Source organism: Delphinus delphis, chromosome 19 (assembly GCF_949987515.2).
Source record: "Delphinus delphis chromosome 19, mDelDel1.2, whole genome shotgun sequence".
In the NCBI taxonomy this organism is placed as follows: domain Eukaryota; kingdom Metazoa; phylum Chordata; class Mammalia; order Artiodactyla; family Delphinidae; genus Delphinus; species Delphinus delphis.
In genome coordinates this window covers 27760608-27779044 of record NC_082701.1, presented here as the reverse complement: position 1 = coordinate 27779044, position 18437 = coordinate 27760608, and the positions used below count along the sequence as shown (strand labels likewise).

Genomic DNA, 18437 nt, shown 5'->3' with positions numbered 1-18437 from the left:
TTCTTTTATATCTTTTTCTAAACCTTTCTGAGTTGTTTTTTGTTTGTTTGTTTGTTTTTGGTTTTTTGCGGTACGTGGGCCTGTCACTGTTGTGGCCTCTCCCGCTGCGGAGCACAGGCTCCAGACACAGAGGCTCAGTGGCCGTGGCTCACGGGCCCAGCCGCTCTGCGGCACGTGGGATCCTCCCGGACTGGGGCACAAACCAGCGTCCCTCGCATTGGCAGGCGGACTCAACCACTGCGCCACCAGGGAAGCCCCTGAGTTTTTGTTTTTGGGAATAAGCCTAGATTATTTTGGGTTGGTTTTGTTTTGTTTTTTTTCTTTTCCATTATTATTTATCATGGGATATTGAATATAGTTCTCTGTGCTATACAGTAGGACGTTGTTGTTTGTCCATCCTATTATATATATAATAGTTTACATCTGCTAATCCCAAACTCCCAGTCCTTCCCTCCGCCCTCCCCCTCGGCAACCACAAATCTGTTCTCTATGTCTGAGAGTCTGTTTCTGTTTTGTAGATAGGTTCATTTGTGCCATATTTTATATTCAACATGTAAGTGATATCCTATGGTATTTGTCTTTCTGACTGACTTCACTTAGTATGATAATCTCTAGTTCCATCCATGTTGCTGCAGATGGCATGATTTCATTCTTTTTTATGGCTGAGGAGTAGTCCATTGTGTATATATACCTCATCTTCTTTATCCATTCATCTTTTGATGCACATTTAGGTGGTTTCCATGTTTTTAGCCTAAATTATTTTGTATGCTAATTTGATATTAACACTAAACTGTTCACTCAGCCTGGTAATTTTGGATTGGCTGCAGAGCAGCCACGTCAATTCAAAATCCGTTGGGGTAAGGCAGGCTTTCATCCCTATCTTTAGCTCCCAGAGAGTTCTCCGGTTTTGGGGATGTGTTGTATTGCCATTGCAATAGCTGCCTTCAGTTTTCTGTAAAAATTTTACTTTAGGGGACTTCCCTGGTGGTGCAGTGGTTAAGAATCCGCCTGCCAATGCAGGGGACATGGGTTCGAGCCATGGTCCGGGAAGATCCCATGTACCGCGGAGCAACTAACTCCATGCGCCACAACTACTGAGCCTGCACTCTAGAGCCCACAAGCCACAACTACTGAAGCCTGCACGCCTAGAGCCCGTGCTCTGCAACAAAGAGAAGCCACCGTAATGAGAAGCCTGCACACTGTGATGGCGAGTGGCCCCCACTCGCCGCAACTAGAGAAAGCCCGCGCGCAGCAACGAAGACCCAACGCAGCCAACAGCAAATAAGTATGCTGTTGGCTGCGTTGGGTCTTCGTTGCTGCGCGCGGGCTTTCTCTAGTTGCGGCGAGTGGGGGCCACTGTTCGTCATGGTGCGCAGACCTCTCACTGTCGTGGCCTGCCCTGTTGCAGAGCACAGGCTCCAGACGCGTAGGTTCAGTAGTTGTGGCTCACGGGCCTAGTTGCTCTGCGGCATGTGGGATCTTCCCAGACCAGGGCTCGAACCCGTGTCCCCTGCATTGGCAGGCAGATTCTCAACCACTGCGCCACCAGGGAAGCCCCAAATAAATATTTTTTAAAGAAAGAAAATTTTTCTTTAGTCTCTGAAAGTCCTTGCTTCTAAAATATCACCAGGAGTTTCACCCATTTATGTATTAAAGATATTAAAACTTGCACAAATGTGTTACTAATATTTTACTTACTTTTATTGTATGTTTAATTTTTATTTACAGTATTTTATTTTATTTATTTATTTTAAAAATTTATTTATTTGTTTCTTTTATTTTTGATTGTGTTGGGTCTTCATTGCTGCGCGCAGTCTTTCTCTAGTTGTGGTGAGCAGGGGTTACTCTTTGTTGCGGTGCACGGGCTTCTCATTGCAGTGGCTTCTCTTGTTGCAGAGCACAGGCTCTAGGCACACAGGCTTCAGTAGTTGTGGCACGTGGGCTCAGTAGTTGTGGCTTGCAGGCTCCGAGTGCAGGCTCAGTAGTTGTGGCACATGGGCTTACTTGCTCCGCGGCATGTGGGATCTTCCCAGGCCAGGGCTCGAACCCGTGTCCCTTGCATTGGCAGGCAGATTGTTAACCACTGCACCACCAGGGAAGCCCTATTTACAGTATTTTATATTCATGGACATTTTTGGTGTTTATCACGTCACATATCTTTTCCTTTATGATTTTTGCCTGTGGTATATAATGCTTAGAAAGGCAGTGTTACCAGGTAGCTTTTAACACTGCCATGATTTAATTGTTTAATATTTAAAAATTCGATAAATCTGGAATTTATTTTTGTTCTATTTTATCAGGAGGTACCTTACTTTGTTTTCCCATTTTTATGCACTCTTTATTAACTAATTTTTTGTTTCTTTCAGTGATTTTTAAAATGCTTCCTTTATCATATGTTAATTTTTTTATGTATACTAAAATCTGCTTTTGAACTTTGCGTTTTGTTCCATTGATTAGTCTACATACCTGTACAGTATTGTTGATGTTTTTACATAGTATTTTTATTGTCTGTTTCATATCTTTTGGGAGATAATTACCTACTTATAAAATAAACTTGTTTTTTCTTATTTTCCTTAAGGTACCAGTAGCTAAAAGAAGTTGCTAGTCCTTTAATAGCCTCATTACCCAGTGGGTGCAAAATTTATTTATTAAAAAAATTTTTGTATTGGAGCATAATTGCTTTACAATGTTGTGTTAGTTTTTGCTGTACAATAATGTGAATCAGCTATATGTATACATATATCCCCTCCCTCTTGAACCTCCCTCCCACCCCAATGCCCCCGACCCTGTCCCACCCCTTAGGTCATCACAGAGCACCGAGCTGAGCTCCCTGTGCTGTACAGTAGCTTCCCACTGGCTATTTTATAGATTGTAGTGAATATATGTTGGTGCTACTCTCTGTTTGTCCCACCCTCCCCTTCCCCCCACCCCGGGTCCACAAGCCCATTCTCTACATCGGAATCTCTTTTCCTGCTCAGAATTTAATATTAAAACACATGTAATAATGAACTAAAATAAGTCAGATTTTAAAAATTTGGTATAAGAATCATTACCAAAGAACCTAGAGCCTCAGTTTTCTTTCTTCTAAGCTCTACTCCATAAGATGTGTGACTCTATGAAGGGATTAATCTTCTATTATTTCTTCTTTTTTTTTTTTTTTTTGCCTGTGCTTTGTGGCATGAGGGATCTTAGTTCCCTGACCAGGGATCCAACCTATGCCCCCTGCATTGGGAGCATGGAGTCTTAACCACTGGACTGCCAGGGAAGTCCCTCTTCTATTATTTCTATAAAAATGTTTTAAATTGCCCATTTTATACTCTTTCTTACTTCCTGATATAAAACCGTCTAAAAGCATTGTACTGTAAGTTATTAGGAACATGGATGTAAGGATAGACTGCTTGGAGCCAGATTGTTGCCTTGCCGCTTTTTTTTTTTTTTTGAGGGTACGTGGGCCTCTCACTGTTGTGGCCTCTCCCGTTGCGGAGCACAGGCTCCGGACGCGCAGGCTCAGCGGCCATGGCTCACAGGCCTAGCTGCTCCGCGGCACGTGGGATCCTCCCGGACCAGGGCACGAACCCGTGTCCCCTGCATCGGCAGGCGGACTCTCAACCACTGCGCCACCAGGGAAGCCCCTTTTTTTTTTAATTGAAGTATAGTTGATGTACAATGTTGTGCCAATCTCTGCTGTACAGTAAAGTGACTCAGTTATACACATAGAGACATTCTTTTTTAATATTCTTTTCCATTATGATTTATTACAGGATATTGAATATCATTCCTTGTGCTATACAGTAGGACCTTGTTGTTTATCCATTCTCTATGTAATAGTTTGCCTCTACCAAACACAAACTCCCAGTCCATCCCTCTCCTTCCCCCGTCCTCCTTGGCAACCACAAGTCTGTTCTCTATATCTATGAATCTGTTTCTGTTTTGTAGATAAGTTCATTTGTGCCATATTTTAGATTCCACCTATAAGTGATACCATATGGTATTTGTCTTTCTCTTTCTGACTTCCTTCACTTAGTGTGATAATCTCTAGTTGCATCCATGTTGCTGCAAATGCCTTGCCACTTCTTAATTATGTGATTTAGACCAGGTTATTTAACTTTATATGCCTCAGTTTCCTCATCTGTGGAAGGACAGAGTGAGTTGCTTATGAAAAGCACTTAGAACAGTGCCTGGCACATACATATAAGATCTCTGTAAGGATTTAATGCTCTTTTTCTTCTGGATTGGTATTCAAAAATCCCATTCATAAAATTTAGAAATTTTCATTTTGGGGGATAAGCCTAGTAAGGATTTTTTTTTTTTGAATTATAGTTGCTGTACAGGAAAGGATGATTTGAAACAGTTAAGTCACTACTCTCTCCCCAGAATTTAAATGCGGACCCCTTTTTAGCTAGAAAAATTAAACAGCTGAGAGGAAAAAAAAAAGCTTGTGTTTGTTAATAGGCATACTTATACTTAAAATTGTAACTAAGGTTACTACCTTCCTAAATTTTAGTTTCAAATCCATTTGTTAGGAAATTTTCAGTATTAAAGGGATACTATGAGTTGTAGAACATATAAAGTTTAGTTTAATTGTCTTTATTTGACTAGTAAGTGTAGGCAAAAAAAGTTGTACAACTTTCCATTTCTTCTATCTTACAAAAGAAATTCTAAGCCTTAAGTTTGCTAATGATGAGTTACTTTGATAAGAAACTAAGGTTTTTTGGTCCTGTACTGTTTTTGGAGTATGTGTGTATATATTTTGATAAGTGCATTTGTTTTTCTCCCTCAAATCAGAAATGTATCACATTGTTAAGCCCCCAAATAGGATGTGATTATAAATTCTCAGCTTTATTTTCCCTGAGTTATTCTTCATTGGTTAACTGTGAAGGTATATGTGATGGAAGGGAATTTTATCATATACATTCCCAGAAGCTTTTTTTTTTTTTTTGGCCACACTGTGTGGCTTGCAGGATCCTAGTTCCCTGACCAGGGATTGAACCTGTGCCCCCTGCAGTGGGAGCGTGGAGTCCCAGCTACTGGACTGCCAGGGAAGTCCCTGTTTTTCTAACCTCAGAAAACATAATCATCTCCAAAAATAGCAAATCTTTCCTTATGAAAGTTTATGGTTAAGATGAATATCCAATCACTGTTTGAAGATAACATTTCTGCCTCCCCTTCCTGAGCACGTGGCACTCCCTGTCCCCTCTCCCTTCCAGCAGTCATTATTGATTTGTATTCCTGTATCTACCTAATCTGACCTGGCCTCCATTATGAATAGTGATTTATGCCCAAGAGTTTGCTAAATGAGTTTGTAGTATGTTTTCCCTGTGCAAAGTTAACTGGCCCATTTGGCAGATGAATTCAGGATCATGTCCTCTTTCTGAAACCCATGTTTTTGTTAAATGAACTAAGTGTTAAGTGCTTACTAATGTAAAATGAGTTGATATAATAAAATTCCTGCCTTCTAAGGCACTGTATTTATATAGCTATATAAATTCAGTAACATTTGGTGAAGTTGAGGCAGGGGAAAGAGGGGCAGTAGTATTTTTTTTTTAACTGTGTACATGTATTTTTTGGGATAAACATTTAACACATTTATTAAAATACTATTTTAAATGGAAGTTTTAAAAAATCAGACAGATCTTGAGTTGCAGTATCAGGGACAGTGCTTCCGCACACGGCCCGGCCCGCTGAGCTGAGGTGTCAGCGCAGCCATTTCTCAATAGGCACTCTGATCCAAAGTGCCGGGTGTGAGGCCTCTGCATGAAGCACCCTGTGAACAAGTGAAACTAGACAAAGCACAAAGGAAAAGAAAAAAAAAAAAGCAAGCTCTGCAAATCCTCTGAAAAAAATGCCTCTGCACCTCTAGCTCTTGCGGAGATTGGTGTCTTCAGTGGAGTCTCCTATTTCAGGGGGACCTTCAAGATGGCAGAGGAGTGGGATGTAGAGATCACCTTCCTCCCCACAAATACATCAAAAATACATCTACATGTGGACCAACTACAGAACACATACTGAACACTGGCAGAAGACCTCAGACGTCCCCAAAGGCAAGAAAATCCCCACGTACCTTGCAGTGTGGCTGACAGGGTCTTGGTGCTCCAGCCTCGTGTCAGGCCTGCGCCTCCAAGGTGGGAGAGCCGAGTTCAGAACATTGGACCACCGGAGACCTCCCCGCCCCACGTAATAGCAATCGGCGAGAGCTCTCCCAGAGATCTCCATCTCAACACTAAGACCCAGGTCGACCCAACAGCCAGCAAGCTCCAGTGCTGGACACCCCATGCCAAACAAACAGGAACACAACCCCACCCATTAGCAGAGAGGCTGCCTAAAATCATACTAAGTTCACAGATACCCCAAAACACACGGCCAGACGCGGCCCTGCCCACCAGAACACAGGCACCAGTCCCCTTCACCAGAAAGCCTACACAAGCCACTGAACCAATCTCACCCACTGGGGGCAGACATCAAAAACAACAGGAACTACAAACCTGCAGCCCATGAAAAGGAGACCCCAAACAAAGTAAGTTAAACAAAATGAGAACACAGAGAAATATGCAGCAGATGAAGGAGAAAGGTAAAAACCCCCCAGACCAAATGAAGAAGAAATAGGCAGTCTACCTGAAAAAGAATTCAGAGTAATGAGAGTAAAGATGATCTAAAATCTTGGAAATAGAATAGAGAAAATACAAGAAACGTTTAACAAGGACTTAGAAGAACTAAAGAACAAACAAACAGTGATGAACAGCACAATAAATAAATTAAAAATACTCTAGAAGGAGTCAATAGCAGAATAACTGAGGCAGAAGAACGGATAAGTGACCTGGAAGATAAAATAGTGGAACTAACTACCGCAGAGCAGAATAAAGAAAAAAGAATGAAAAGAATTGAGGACAGTCTCAGAGACCTCTGGGACAATATTAAATGCACCAACATTCGAATTATAGGTGTCTCAGAAGAAGAAGAGAAGAAGAAAGGGTCTGAGAAAATATTTGAAGAGATTATAGTCGAAAACTTCCCTAACAAGGGAAAGGAAATAATCAAGTACAGGAAGTGCAGAGAGTCCCATACAGGATAAATCCAAGGAGAAACATGCCAAGACACATATTAATCAAACTATCAAAAATTATATACAAAGAAAAAAATATTAAAAGCAGCAAGGGAAAAGCAACAAATAACATAAAAGGGAGTCCCCATAAGGTTAACAGCTGATCTTTCAGCAGAAACTCTGCAAGCCAGAAGGGAGTGGCAGGACATATTTAAAGTGATGAAAGGGGGCTTCCCTGGTGGCACAGTGGTAACAAATCTGCCTACCAGTGCAGTGGACACAGATTCAGTCCCTGGTCCCGGAAGATCCCACGTGCCACAGAGCAGATAAGCCTTGTGCCAAAACTACTCAGCCTGTGCTCTAGAGCCTGCGAGCCACAACTACTGAGCCTGCGAGCCACAACTACTGAGCCTGCATGCCACAACTACTGAGGCCCAAATGCCTAGAGTCCGTGCTCCGCAACAAGAGAAGCCACTGCAATGAGAACCCTATGCACCACAACGAAGAATAGCCCCTGCTCGCCACAACTAAAGAAAGCCTGTGCACAACAATGAAGACCCAGGGGCTTCCCTGGTGGCGCAGTGGTTGAGAATCCACCTGCCAATGCAGGGGACACGGGTTTGAGCCCTGGTCCAGGAAGATCCCACATGCCATGGAGCAACTAAGCCTGTGAACCACAACTACTGAGCCTGTGCTCTAGAGCCTGCGAGCCACAACTACTGAGCCCACGTGCGACAACTGCTGTAGCCCGTGCGCCTAGAGCCTGTGCTCTGCAACAAGAGAAGCCACTGCAATGAAAAGCCCGTGCACTGCAAAGAAGAGTAGCCCCCTTGCACAGCAACGAAGACCCAACACAGCCAAAAATAAATAAGCAAATATATAAATTTATTTAAAACATAAAAAAAAAGTGAAGACCCAAACATGGCCAAAAATAAATAAGGAAATATCAAAAAAAAAAAAAAGAAAGAGAAAAACCTACAACAAAGATTACTCTACCCAGCAAGGACCTCATTCAGATTTGACGGAGAAATTAAAACCTTTACAGACAAGCAAAAGTTAAGAGAATTCAACACCACCAAACAAGCTTAACAATAAGTGCTAAAGGAACTTCTCTAGGCAGGAAACACAAGAGAAGGAAAAGACCTACAATAACAAACCTAAAACAATTAAGAAAACGGTGATAGGAACATACATACTGATAATTACCTTAAATGTAAATGGATTAAATGCTCCAACCGAAGGACATAGACTAGCTAAATGGATACAAAAACAAGACCCGTACATATGCTGTCTACAAGAGACCCACTTCAGACCTTGGGACACATACAGACTGAAAGTGAGGGGATGGAAAAAGATATTCCATGCAAATGGAAATCAAAAGAAAACTGGAGTAGCAATTCTCATATCAGACAAGTAGACTTTAACATAAAGACTATTACAAGAGACAAAGAATGAATCTACATTAATGATCAAGGGATCAATCCAAGAAGAAGATATAACAATTGTAAATATTACACACCTAACATAGGAAGACCTCAGTACATAAGGCAAATGCTAACATCCATAAAAAGGGAAATCAACAGTAACACAATAATAATAGGGGACTTTAACACTCCACTCTCACCAATGGACAGATCATCCACAATGAAAATAAATAAGGAGACACAAGCTTTAAATGACACATTAGACAAGATGGACTTAATTGATATTTAGAGGACATACCATCCAAAAACAACAGAATACACTTTCTTCTCAAGTGCTGATGGAACATTCTCCAGGATAGATCATATCATGGGTCACAAATCAAGCCTTGGTAAATTTAAGAAAATTGAAATCATATCAAGTATCTTTTCTGACCACAACGCTGTGAGACTAGATATCAATTACAGGGAAGAAAAGCTGTAAAAAATACAAACACATGGAGGCTAAACAATATACTACTAAATAACCAAGCGATCACTGAGGAAATTAAAAAATACCGAGAAACAGGTGACAATAAACACATGACGACCCAAAACCTATGGGATGAAGCAAAAGCAGTTCTAAGAGGGAAGTGTATAGCAATACAATCCTACCTCAAGAAACAAGAAACATCCCAAATAAACAACCTAACCTTGCACCTAAAGCAACTAGAGAAAGAAGAACAAAAAACCCCCAAAGTTAGCAGAAGGAAAGAAATCATAAAGATCAGATCAGAAATAAATGAAAAAGAAATGAAGGAAACAGTAGCAAAGATCAATAAAACTAAAAGCTGGTTCTTTGAGAAGATAAACAAAATTGATAAACTATTAGCCAGGCTCATTAAGAAAAAAAGGGAGAAAACTCAAATCAATAGAATTAGAAATGAAAAAGAAGTAACAACTGACACTGCAGAAATACAAACGATCATGAGAGATTACTACAAGCAACTCTATGCCAATAAAATGGACAACCTGGAAGAAATGGACAAATTCTTAGAAAACCACAATCTTCTGAGACTGAACCAGGAACAAGCAGAAAATAAAAACAGACCAGTCACAAGCACTGAAATTGAGACTGTGCTTAAAAATCTTCCAACAAACAAAAGCCCAGGACCAGATGGCTTCACAGGTGAATGCTATCAAACACTTAGAGAAGAGCTAACACCTATCCTTTTCAAACACTTCCAAAATATAGCAGAGGGGGGAACATTCCCAAACTCATTCTATGAGGCCACCATCACCCTGATACCAAAACCAGACAAAGATGTCACAAAAAAAGAAAACTACAGGCCAATATCACTGATGAACATAGATGCAAAAATCCTCAACGAAATACTAGCCAACAGAATCCAACCGCACATTAAAAGGATCATACGCCATGATCAAGTGGGGTTTATCCCAGGAATGCAAGGATTCTTCAATATACCAGATCAATCAATGTGATACACCATATTAACAAACTGAAGGATAAAAATCATATGATAATCTCAATAGAAGCAGAAAAAGCTTTTGACAGAATTCAGCACCCATTTATGTTAAAAACTCTCCAGAAAGTGGGCATAGAGGGAACCTACCTCAACATAATAAAGGCCATAGATGACAAACCCACAGCCAACATCGTTCTCAGTGGTGATAAACTGAAACCATTTCCTCTAAGATCAGGAGCAAGACAAGGATGTCCACTCTCACCACTGTTATTCAACATGGTTTTGGAAGTTTTAGTCACGGCAATCAGAAAAGAAAAAGAAATGAAAGGAATCCAAATTGGAAAAGAAGAAGCAAAACTGTCACTGTTTGCAGATGACATGATACTATACATAGAGAATCCTAAAGATGCTACCAGAACACTACTAGAGCTAATCAACGAATTTGGTAAAGTAGCAGGATACAAAATTATTGCACACATCTCTTGCATTCCTATACACTAACGACGAAAAATCTGCAAGAAATTAGGGCAACACTCCCATTTACCATTGCAACAAAAAGAATAAAATATCTAGGAATAAACCTACCTAAGGAGACAAAAGACCTGTACGCAGAAAACTACAAGACACTGATAAAAGAAATTAAAGACGATACAAACAGATAGAGAGATATACCATGTTCTTGGATTGGAAGAATCAGCATTGTGAAAATGACTATACTACCCAAAGTGATCTACAGATTCAATGCAATCCCTATCAAACTACCAATGGCATTTTTCACAGAACTAGAACAAAAAACTTCACCATTTGTATGGCAACACAAAACACCCCAAATAGCCAAAGCAATCTTGAGGGGAAAAAAACGGAGCTGGAGGAATCAGGCTCCCGGATTTCAGACTATACTACAAAGCTACAGTAATCAAGACAGTATGGTACTGCAACAAAACAGAAATACAGATCAATGAACAGGATAGAAAGTCCAGAGATAAATCCATGCACATATGGGTCTTATCGTTGATAAAGGAGGCAAGAACATACAGTGGAGAAAAGACAGCCTCTTCAATAAGTGGTGCTGGGAAAACTGGACAGTTACATGTAAAAGAATGAAATTAGAACACTTCCTAACACCATACACAGAAATAAACTCAAAATGGATTAAAGACCTAAATGTAGGGCTAGACACCATCAAACTCTTAGAGGAAAACATAGGCAGAACACTCTATGACATAAATCACAGCAAGATCCTTTTTGACCCACCTCCTAGAGTAATGGAAATAAAAACAAAAATAAACAAATGGGACCTAATGAAACTTAAAAGCTTTTGCACAGCAAAGGAAACCATAAACAAGACAAATAGACAACCCTCATAATGGGAGAAAATATTTGCAAATGAAGCAACTGACAAAGGATTAATCTCTAAAATGTACAAGCAGCTCAATATCAAAAAAACAAACAACCCAATCCAGAAATGGGCAGAAGACCTAAATAGACATTTCTGCATAGAAGATATACAGATTGCCAACAAACACATGAAAAGAGGCTCAGCATCACTAATCATTAGAGAAATGCAAATCAAAACTACAGTGAGGTATCACCTCACAGGGGTCAGAATGGCCATCATGAAAAGATCTACAAACAGTAAAAGCTGGCGAGGGTGTGGAGAAAAGGGAGCCCTCTTGCACTGTTGGTAGGAATGTAAATTGATACAGTCACGGAGAACAGTATGAAGGTTCTTTAAAAAACTAAAAGTAGAACTACCATATGACCCAGCAATCCCACTACTGGGCATGTACCCTGAGAAAGCCATAATTCAAAAAGAGACATGTACCACAGTCAGTGTTCATTGCAGCACTATTTACAATAGCCGGGACATGGAAGCAACCTAAGTGTCCATCAACAGATGAATGGATAAAGAAGATGTGGCACATATATACAATGTAATATTACTCAGCCATAAAAAGAAACGAAATTGAACTAGTTGTAGTGAGTTGGAAGGACTGAGAGTCTGTCATACGGAGTGAAGTAATTCAAAAAGAGAAAAACAAATACCATATGCTAACATGTATATATGGAATCTAAAAAAAAAAAAGGTTCTGATGAACCTAGGGGCAGGACAGGAATAAAGATGCAGACATAGCCAATGGAGTTGAGGACACGGGGAGGGGGCGGGTAACCTGGGACGAAGTGAAAGAGTAGCATTGACATATATACACTACCAAATGTGAAATAGATAGCTAGTGGGAAGCAGCTGCATCGCACAGGGAGATCGGCTCGGTGCTTTGTGACCACCTAGAGGGGTGAGACAGGGAGCGTGGGAAGGAGATGCAAGAGGGAGGGGATATGGTGATATATGTATACATATAGCTGATTCACTTTCGTTACACCGCAGAAATTAACAGGACACTGTAAAGCAATTACACTCCAATAAAGATGTTAAAGAAAAAGAAAAGTCAGGCAAAAGGAGTAAATGATTGTGACATGATCAGAAATCCTGCCATGCTGGATTACTTTAGATATAATTTACTGTTAGTCTGCTTGTGAAGTTTCATGCCTGGAACTGAACTGAGGTTTTTGTGGTCTGAAGAGCCCTTAGTGGGGCATAGTGACCAGTTCTGGCTTCTGGATATTATCTTTGCTATCATTTTGATAATTTTACTTTACCCAGTTTTGTTTAAGAAAAAAAGAAGTTTAAAAAAAAAAGTTTAAGACTTCCCTGGTGGCGCACTGGTTGAGAGTCTGCCTGCCAATGCAGGGAACACGGGTTCGAGCCCTGGTCTGGGAGGATCCCACATGCCGCGGAGCAGCTAGGCCCACGAGTCACAGCTACTGAGCCTGCGCGTCTGGAGCCTGTGCGCCGCAACAAGAGAGGCCGCGACAGTGAGAGGCCCGCGCACCGTGATGAAGAGTGGCCCCCGCTTGCCACAACTAGAGAAAGCCCTCGCACAGAAACGAAGACCCAGCACAGCCAAAAATAAATAAATAATTTTTTAAAAAAAAAGTTTAGTTTTTTGAATATAATTGTTCTTTTTTAATCAATTTATTTGTTTATTTTTTGGCTGCATTGGGTCTTCGTTGCTGTGCGTGGGCTTTTTCTAGTTGGCGGCGAGCGGCGGCTATTCTTCGTTGCGGTGCATGGGCTTCTCATTGCGGTGGCTTCTCTTTGTCTTGGAGCATGGGCTCTAGGCACTCTTACTTTAGTAGTTGTGGCACGCGGGCTCAGTAGTTGTGGCGCACGGGCTTAGTTGCTCCGCAGCATGTGAGATATTCCCAGACCAGGGATCGAACCGTGTCCTCTGCATTGGCAGGAGGATTCTTAACCCCTGTTCCACCAGGGAAGTCCTGAGTATAACTGATTTTAGTGTTTAATAAATAAAGTAATTATATAGCACTTTTCAGTACTTAGCATGTACCACATACTGTTATACAAATATTAATTTCTAAATATTATGTACAACTATTAAAGTGTTCTCTATGAATTATGGAGATTTGTTAAGTTAGCGTTACATTTCTTTTAGCATAAGCATCTTCCCTGATATTACTGTGTAATGTTAACTTTGAGTAATAGTCATAAATTCATCAAATATTAACTCCATCAAATTATATTCATAAGTAAAGTAGAAATTGAAATTAAATTAAAAATTTTAAATGTTATCTTTTTTTGTTTGTTTTTAATTTCAGCTGTACCAACAGGGACGCTTATGTCAACTGGGCAGTGAATTTTGTGAATTGGAAGTTTTTGCTAAAGTATTGAGAGCTTTGGATAAAAGGTAAACTCATTTTGTAACAATTGTGGTAAACTATACATATCTGAATTTTACCACTGTGACCATATTTTAAGCATACAGTTCAGTAGCAGTAAGTACATTCGTACTGTTTTGAAACCATCAGTACCAACCACCCTTGCTTTTTGTGTTCAAGAAAGACTGAATTCATCTACCCCGTTCTGGCTATTATGTAGTAGGAGTTATATGTGGATGTAGGTGACATGGCCTTTGATTGTCCTTGCTGTTCTCTTTAGCATTCTTCCCTAAATTTGCTTGAAATGCCATTTCTTTTTCCTAACCTACATTTCTGGGAAAATAAGAATATAGTTTTACAAAATATTGTTAATCTCTAATATGAATGTTGCCAAGTTAAGTAAATACTTGTTAGAATGCGTAGTATATGTCAAGTACTATTCTAGATGCCGGGGTTACAGCAGTGAATAAGTTTTACAAGGTCTCTTCCTCATGGAGTTTGTATTTTAGAAAGAGAAGATAAAATAATCAACAAGTAACATGTTAACAAATTAACATGATTTCATTGTTTAGGGATACCTTTGGATGTGACCTGTGTACTAAGCCTAAGAGAAATTTCTTGGTTAGTTGACTAATTAAAAATTAATCTGTTAAAAAATAATAGATGAGAGTTTCATTTTGGGACAAGAAGGCCATAGAAAAACTTTAAAAAAAATTCTTTACTCTTGGAAAAGGTTAGCTTTCTAGGATTTGAATTTCTCTGTGCAGTTCTAAAGATGGCCATTATAAAGATTTAGTGGACTACCTCTCTTTCATCTCTCAGGTTATCTTTTTACCAAGTCCAGATCCCTTGGTAAGTGTTTAATATATTTGTGAAACTAAACGCATGTAGTTTGACTTTTCTTCCCCCTTTATGCAAAGCAGTGACTTGGTTATTTACAATTTTGTTTAAAGCAGTTTTTTTATTGAGATAATTCACATACCATAAATTCATCATTTTAAACTGTACAATTCATTAGTTTTTAGTATATTCACAAATGTTTGCAACTATCACCACTATCTAATTCTAGAATACTTTCATCATCCCCAAAAGAAACCCTGTACCCATTAACAGTCACTCCCTATTTCCCCTTACCCCTGGTCTCTAGCCTACCATTAATCTACTCTCTGTTTCTGAGTTTATCTGCTCTAGACATTTCATATAAATGGAACTCTACAGTATGTGGTCTTTTGTGACTGGATTCTACCTATAATGTTTTCAAGGTTCATTCATGGCTGTTGTTTGTATCAGTTTTCCATTGTGTGGATGTACTATGTTTTGGTTATCTAGTCATCTGTTGATGGACATTTGGGTTGTTTCTACCTTTTGGCCATTATGAATAATGCTGCTATGAATGCTCATGGACAAGATTCTGTGTGGATGTATGTTTTCAGTTCTCTTGTATGTATATATAACGAGGGTAAACCTACGTTTAACTTTTTGAGTAACTCCTAAATTGTTTCCCACAGCAGCTGCACCGTTTTATTGGGTTGACCAAAAAAGTGCCTTTGGTTTTTAAGTAAAGGTAAAAGACACATTTTTCATTTTCACCAAAAACTTTATTAAACAACATATTCACCATTTTGTTCCACTATCTTCTGCCATTTTTCAGGCAACTTTATGATTCCATGTTCTCAAAACTTTTTATCTTTTTGAGCAAAGAACTGTTCCAGGTGCCTTTTACTGTCTCCCAGGGAATTGAAAGTTTTTCCATTAAGAGAATTTTGTAAAGACTGAAATAAATGGAAATCAGAAGGTGCAATGTCTGGTGAATACAGCGGACGAATCAGAACTTCCCAGCCAAGCTGTAACAGTTTTTGCCTGGTCATCAAAGAAACATGCGGTCTTGCATTATCCTGATAGAAGATTACGTGTTTTCTGTTGACTAGTTCTGGACGCTTTTCATTGAGTGCTGCTTTCAGTTGTTCTAACTGGGAGCAGTACTTGTTGGAATTAATTGTTTGGTTTTCCGGAAGGAGCTCATAATAGAGGACTCGCTTTCAATCCCACCATATACACAATATCACCTTCCTTGGGTGAAGACCGGGCTTTGGTTTGGTTGTTGGTGGTTCATTTTGCTTGCCCCGTGATCTGTTCCATTCCACGTTATTGTACAGTATCCACATTTCATCACCCGTCACAATTTGTTTTAAAAATGGAACGTTTTCATTACATTTAAGTAGAGAATCCATGCAGAAATACAGTCAAGAAGGTTTTTTTTCTTAACTGATGTGGAACCCAAACATCAAAGCAATGAACATAACATAACCAAGCTGGTGCAAATGATTTTCAACCCTTGATTTGGATGTTTTGAGTATGTTAGCTATCTCCTGCACCATATAACGTTGATTGTTCTCAGTCAATGTCTCGATTTGATTGCTTTCAGCTTCAACTGGTCTTCCTAACAGTGGAACATCATCCAGTGAGAAATCTCCAGCACGAAACTTCGCAAACCACTTTTGACATGTTCAATCAGTCACAGCACCTTTTCCATATACTGCACAAATATTTTTTTGTGTTTCAGTTGCGTTTTTACTTTTCTTGAAATAATAAAGCATAATATGCTGAAAATGTTGCTTTTTCTCTTCCATCTTAAATATTAAAATGGCTACACAAAAATTCACCAATTTTGATAAGTATTTTTTTAAGTGCACGCTGATATGACAGCTGTCACATACAGTCTAACAAAATTGTTTTCAATGAAGCTAAAGACAACTAAGTGCTGCTAGAGCCATCTTTCGGAAAAAACCAAATGAACCTTTTGGCCAACCCAATATGTCCCTATTACCAACGTATGAGGGTTCCAGTTTTTCCATATCCTTGCCATCAACTGTTTTTTAAAAAGTAGTATTATAGCCATCCTAGATAGTGTGAAGTCGTATCTCATTGTGAGTTTGATTTGCATTTCCCTAATCACTAATGATATTGAGCATCTTTTCTTGTGCTTATTGGCCTTTGTATATTTTCTTTGGAGGAATCTCTGTTCAAGTCTATTGCCCATTTTATAATTGGGTCATTGTTGAATTACAAGACAATTTGGTTTTTAAGATTGATGTTAGAAGTTGTTTTCATCCTTCACTGTCATCAGTTTACATATACAGAATCACTCAGTGATCCACTGAGTAAAAGATACTAGGCTAAATTGTGAATTATTATGACCTCATAATTCATAAGACAAACAGTTGATTTTTATCTTATTCCATCTTTGAAAATAATGGTACTGTTATTTCAGAAGAGCAAGTTAGCACTTTCTTTTTTTTTCTTTTTAGATTACAAGTTTTATTTTTGAATCCCCATTGAAATAAATATGTTAATCTTTGGAAAATATTTGGTTATATGCCACTAAAATTGTGCCTAGAGCCCCCAGTGATAGTCATGCCCCATTCTGGAAAACACTACCATAGGGAATTACTGGAGGTACCCTGGGGAGGTAGGATGAGGCCACTGTTTGTTGGGCAAAGGTCATCTGTGTCCCAGGTAAGCTGCCTGCTGCTATTCATAATTCTCTAGCCCCAGACCTACCAGCATATTTGATCTTATCTTTCCTGGCTGGCAACACTTTGGTGGCTGCCTATTCTCTTCTAGATAGAAGAGTAAATGCCTTAACATAACCTACAAGGTCCTTGGGGATCCTGGGATAGGCCTGCCGTGGCCCCATCAGGCTGGTGAAGAGAGGGAGACAGGAGACAGGGAGGATCTCCTGGCGGAAGTGACATTTGAGCTGAAGTCTAACCGATTTAGGGGAGAGAACTAGGTGATGGTGGTGAAAAGCTTTTTTAGGTAGAAGGAACAGCATGTGCAAATTTCCTGAGGCAGGAAGGAACAATGTGCATGAAAGTTAGCACTTTCTAAAAGGACAAAATATGTTACCTTTATAAAAACAAAAATGACCTTTTCCTTCTCTTTCAGACATTTGCTTCATCATTGTTTCCAGGCTTTGATGGATCATGGTGTGAAAGTTGCTTCAGTCTTAGCCTACTCATTCAGTAGACGGTGCTCTTACATAGCGGAATCAGATGCTGCAGTAAAGGAAAAAGCCATTCAGGTTGGCTTTGTTTTAGGTAAGTAATGGTAAAACAGAGGGGTGTTTTGTCCTGTGACATGACTCAGAACTAAGCCTGCTGGCATTAAAGGATTCTCACAGGACATTCCCAAAGTCAGCGTGGGAGGTTATGAGAGGAACTAGATGTGATATATTGAACATTAACTTTGTGCTGAGTACTGTACTATGTATCTAAATGCTGTCTTTCGAGAAAATCCTCATGACATTCCACTGATGTGAAGGTATTAATAGAGTTTTAGAAATGAGGAAACGGACTTAGAAAAGTTGAGTAACTTGCTCAAGTCACATAGTAATGGAGCTAAGTTTAGAATCCTGTGGCGCTGTGATTCCAAACCACTTACGTTTCTACCATGTCAAGCTGCTACCAGCCTCTCTCACCAGCTTACTGTGTGTTGTGACGTGGGACTTAATCCTTTTGGGACCTCAGTTTTCCCCTCTCTAAAATGAGGGTAAATCTCCATTTCCTCATGGGTATGAGAATACTAAAAACATGAATGGAGAAGGATTCTGAAAAGGCTTTGTATGCTATACACGTAGAAAGATATCGTTTAATGTTGCATAACATTTTAGTATGGCTTTTACAAATCTACATAGATAAGTATGTCTCAGGCAATTATTTATTCAACTTATTGCTACCTTTTTACTTTGTTTGTGGAAAAATTTTTATTTTGAAA

General features: G+C 39.5%; 1 protein-coding gene across 1 annotated transcript in view; it reads left to right on the top strand.

The window, feature by feature from the left end:
* The window catches only part of APPBP2 (amyloid beta precursor protein binding protein 2), a 69384-nt gene that overhangs the window by 12807 nt on the left and 38140 nt on the right, over positions 1-18437 (top strand). Inside the window, exons 2-3 of the mRNA XM_059997550.1 lie at positions 13602-13690; positions 17610-17761. Of these exons, the coding sequence (XP_059853533.1) occupies positions 13602-13690; positions 17610-17761 (241 nt within the window). The remainder of the gene's footprint in view (positions 1-13601; positions 13691-17609; positions 17762-18437) is intronic.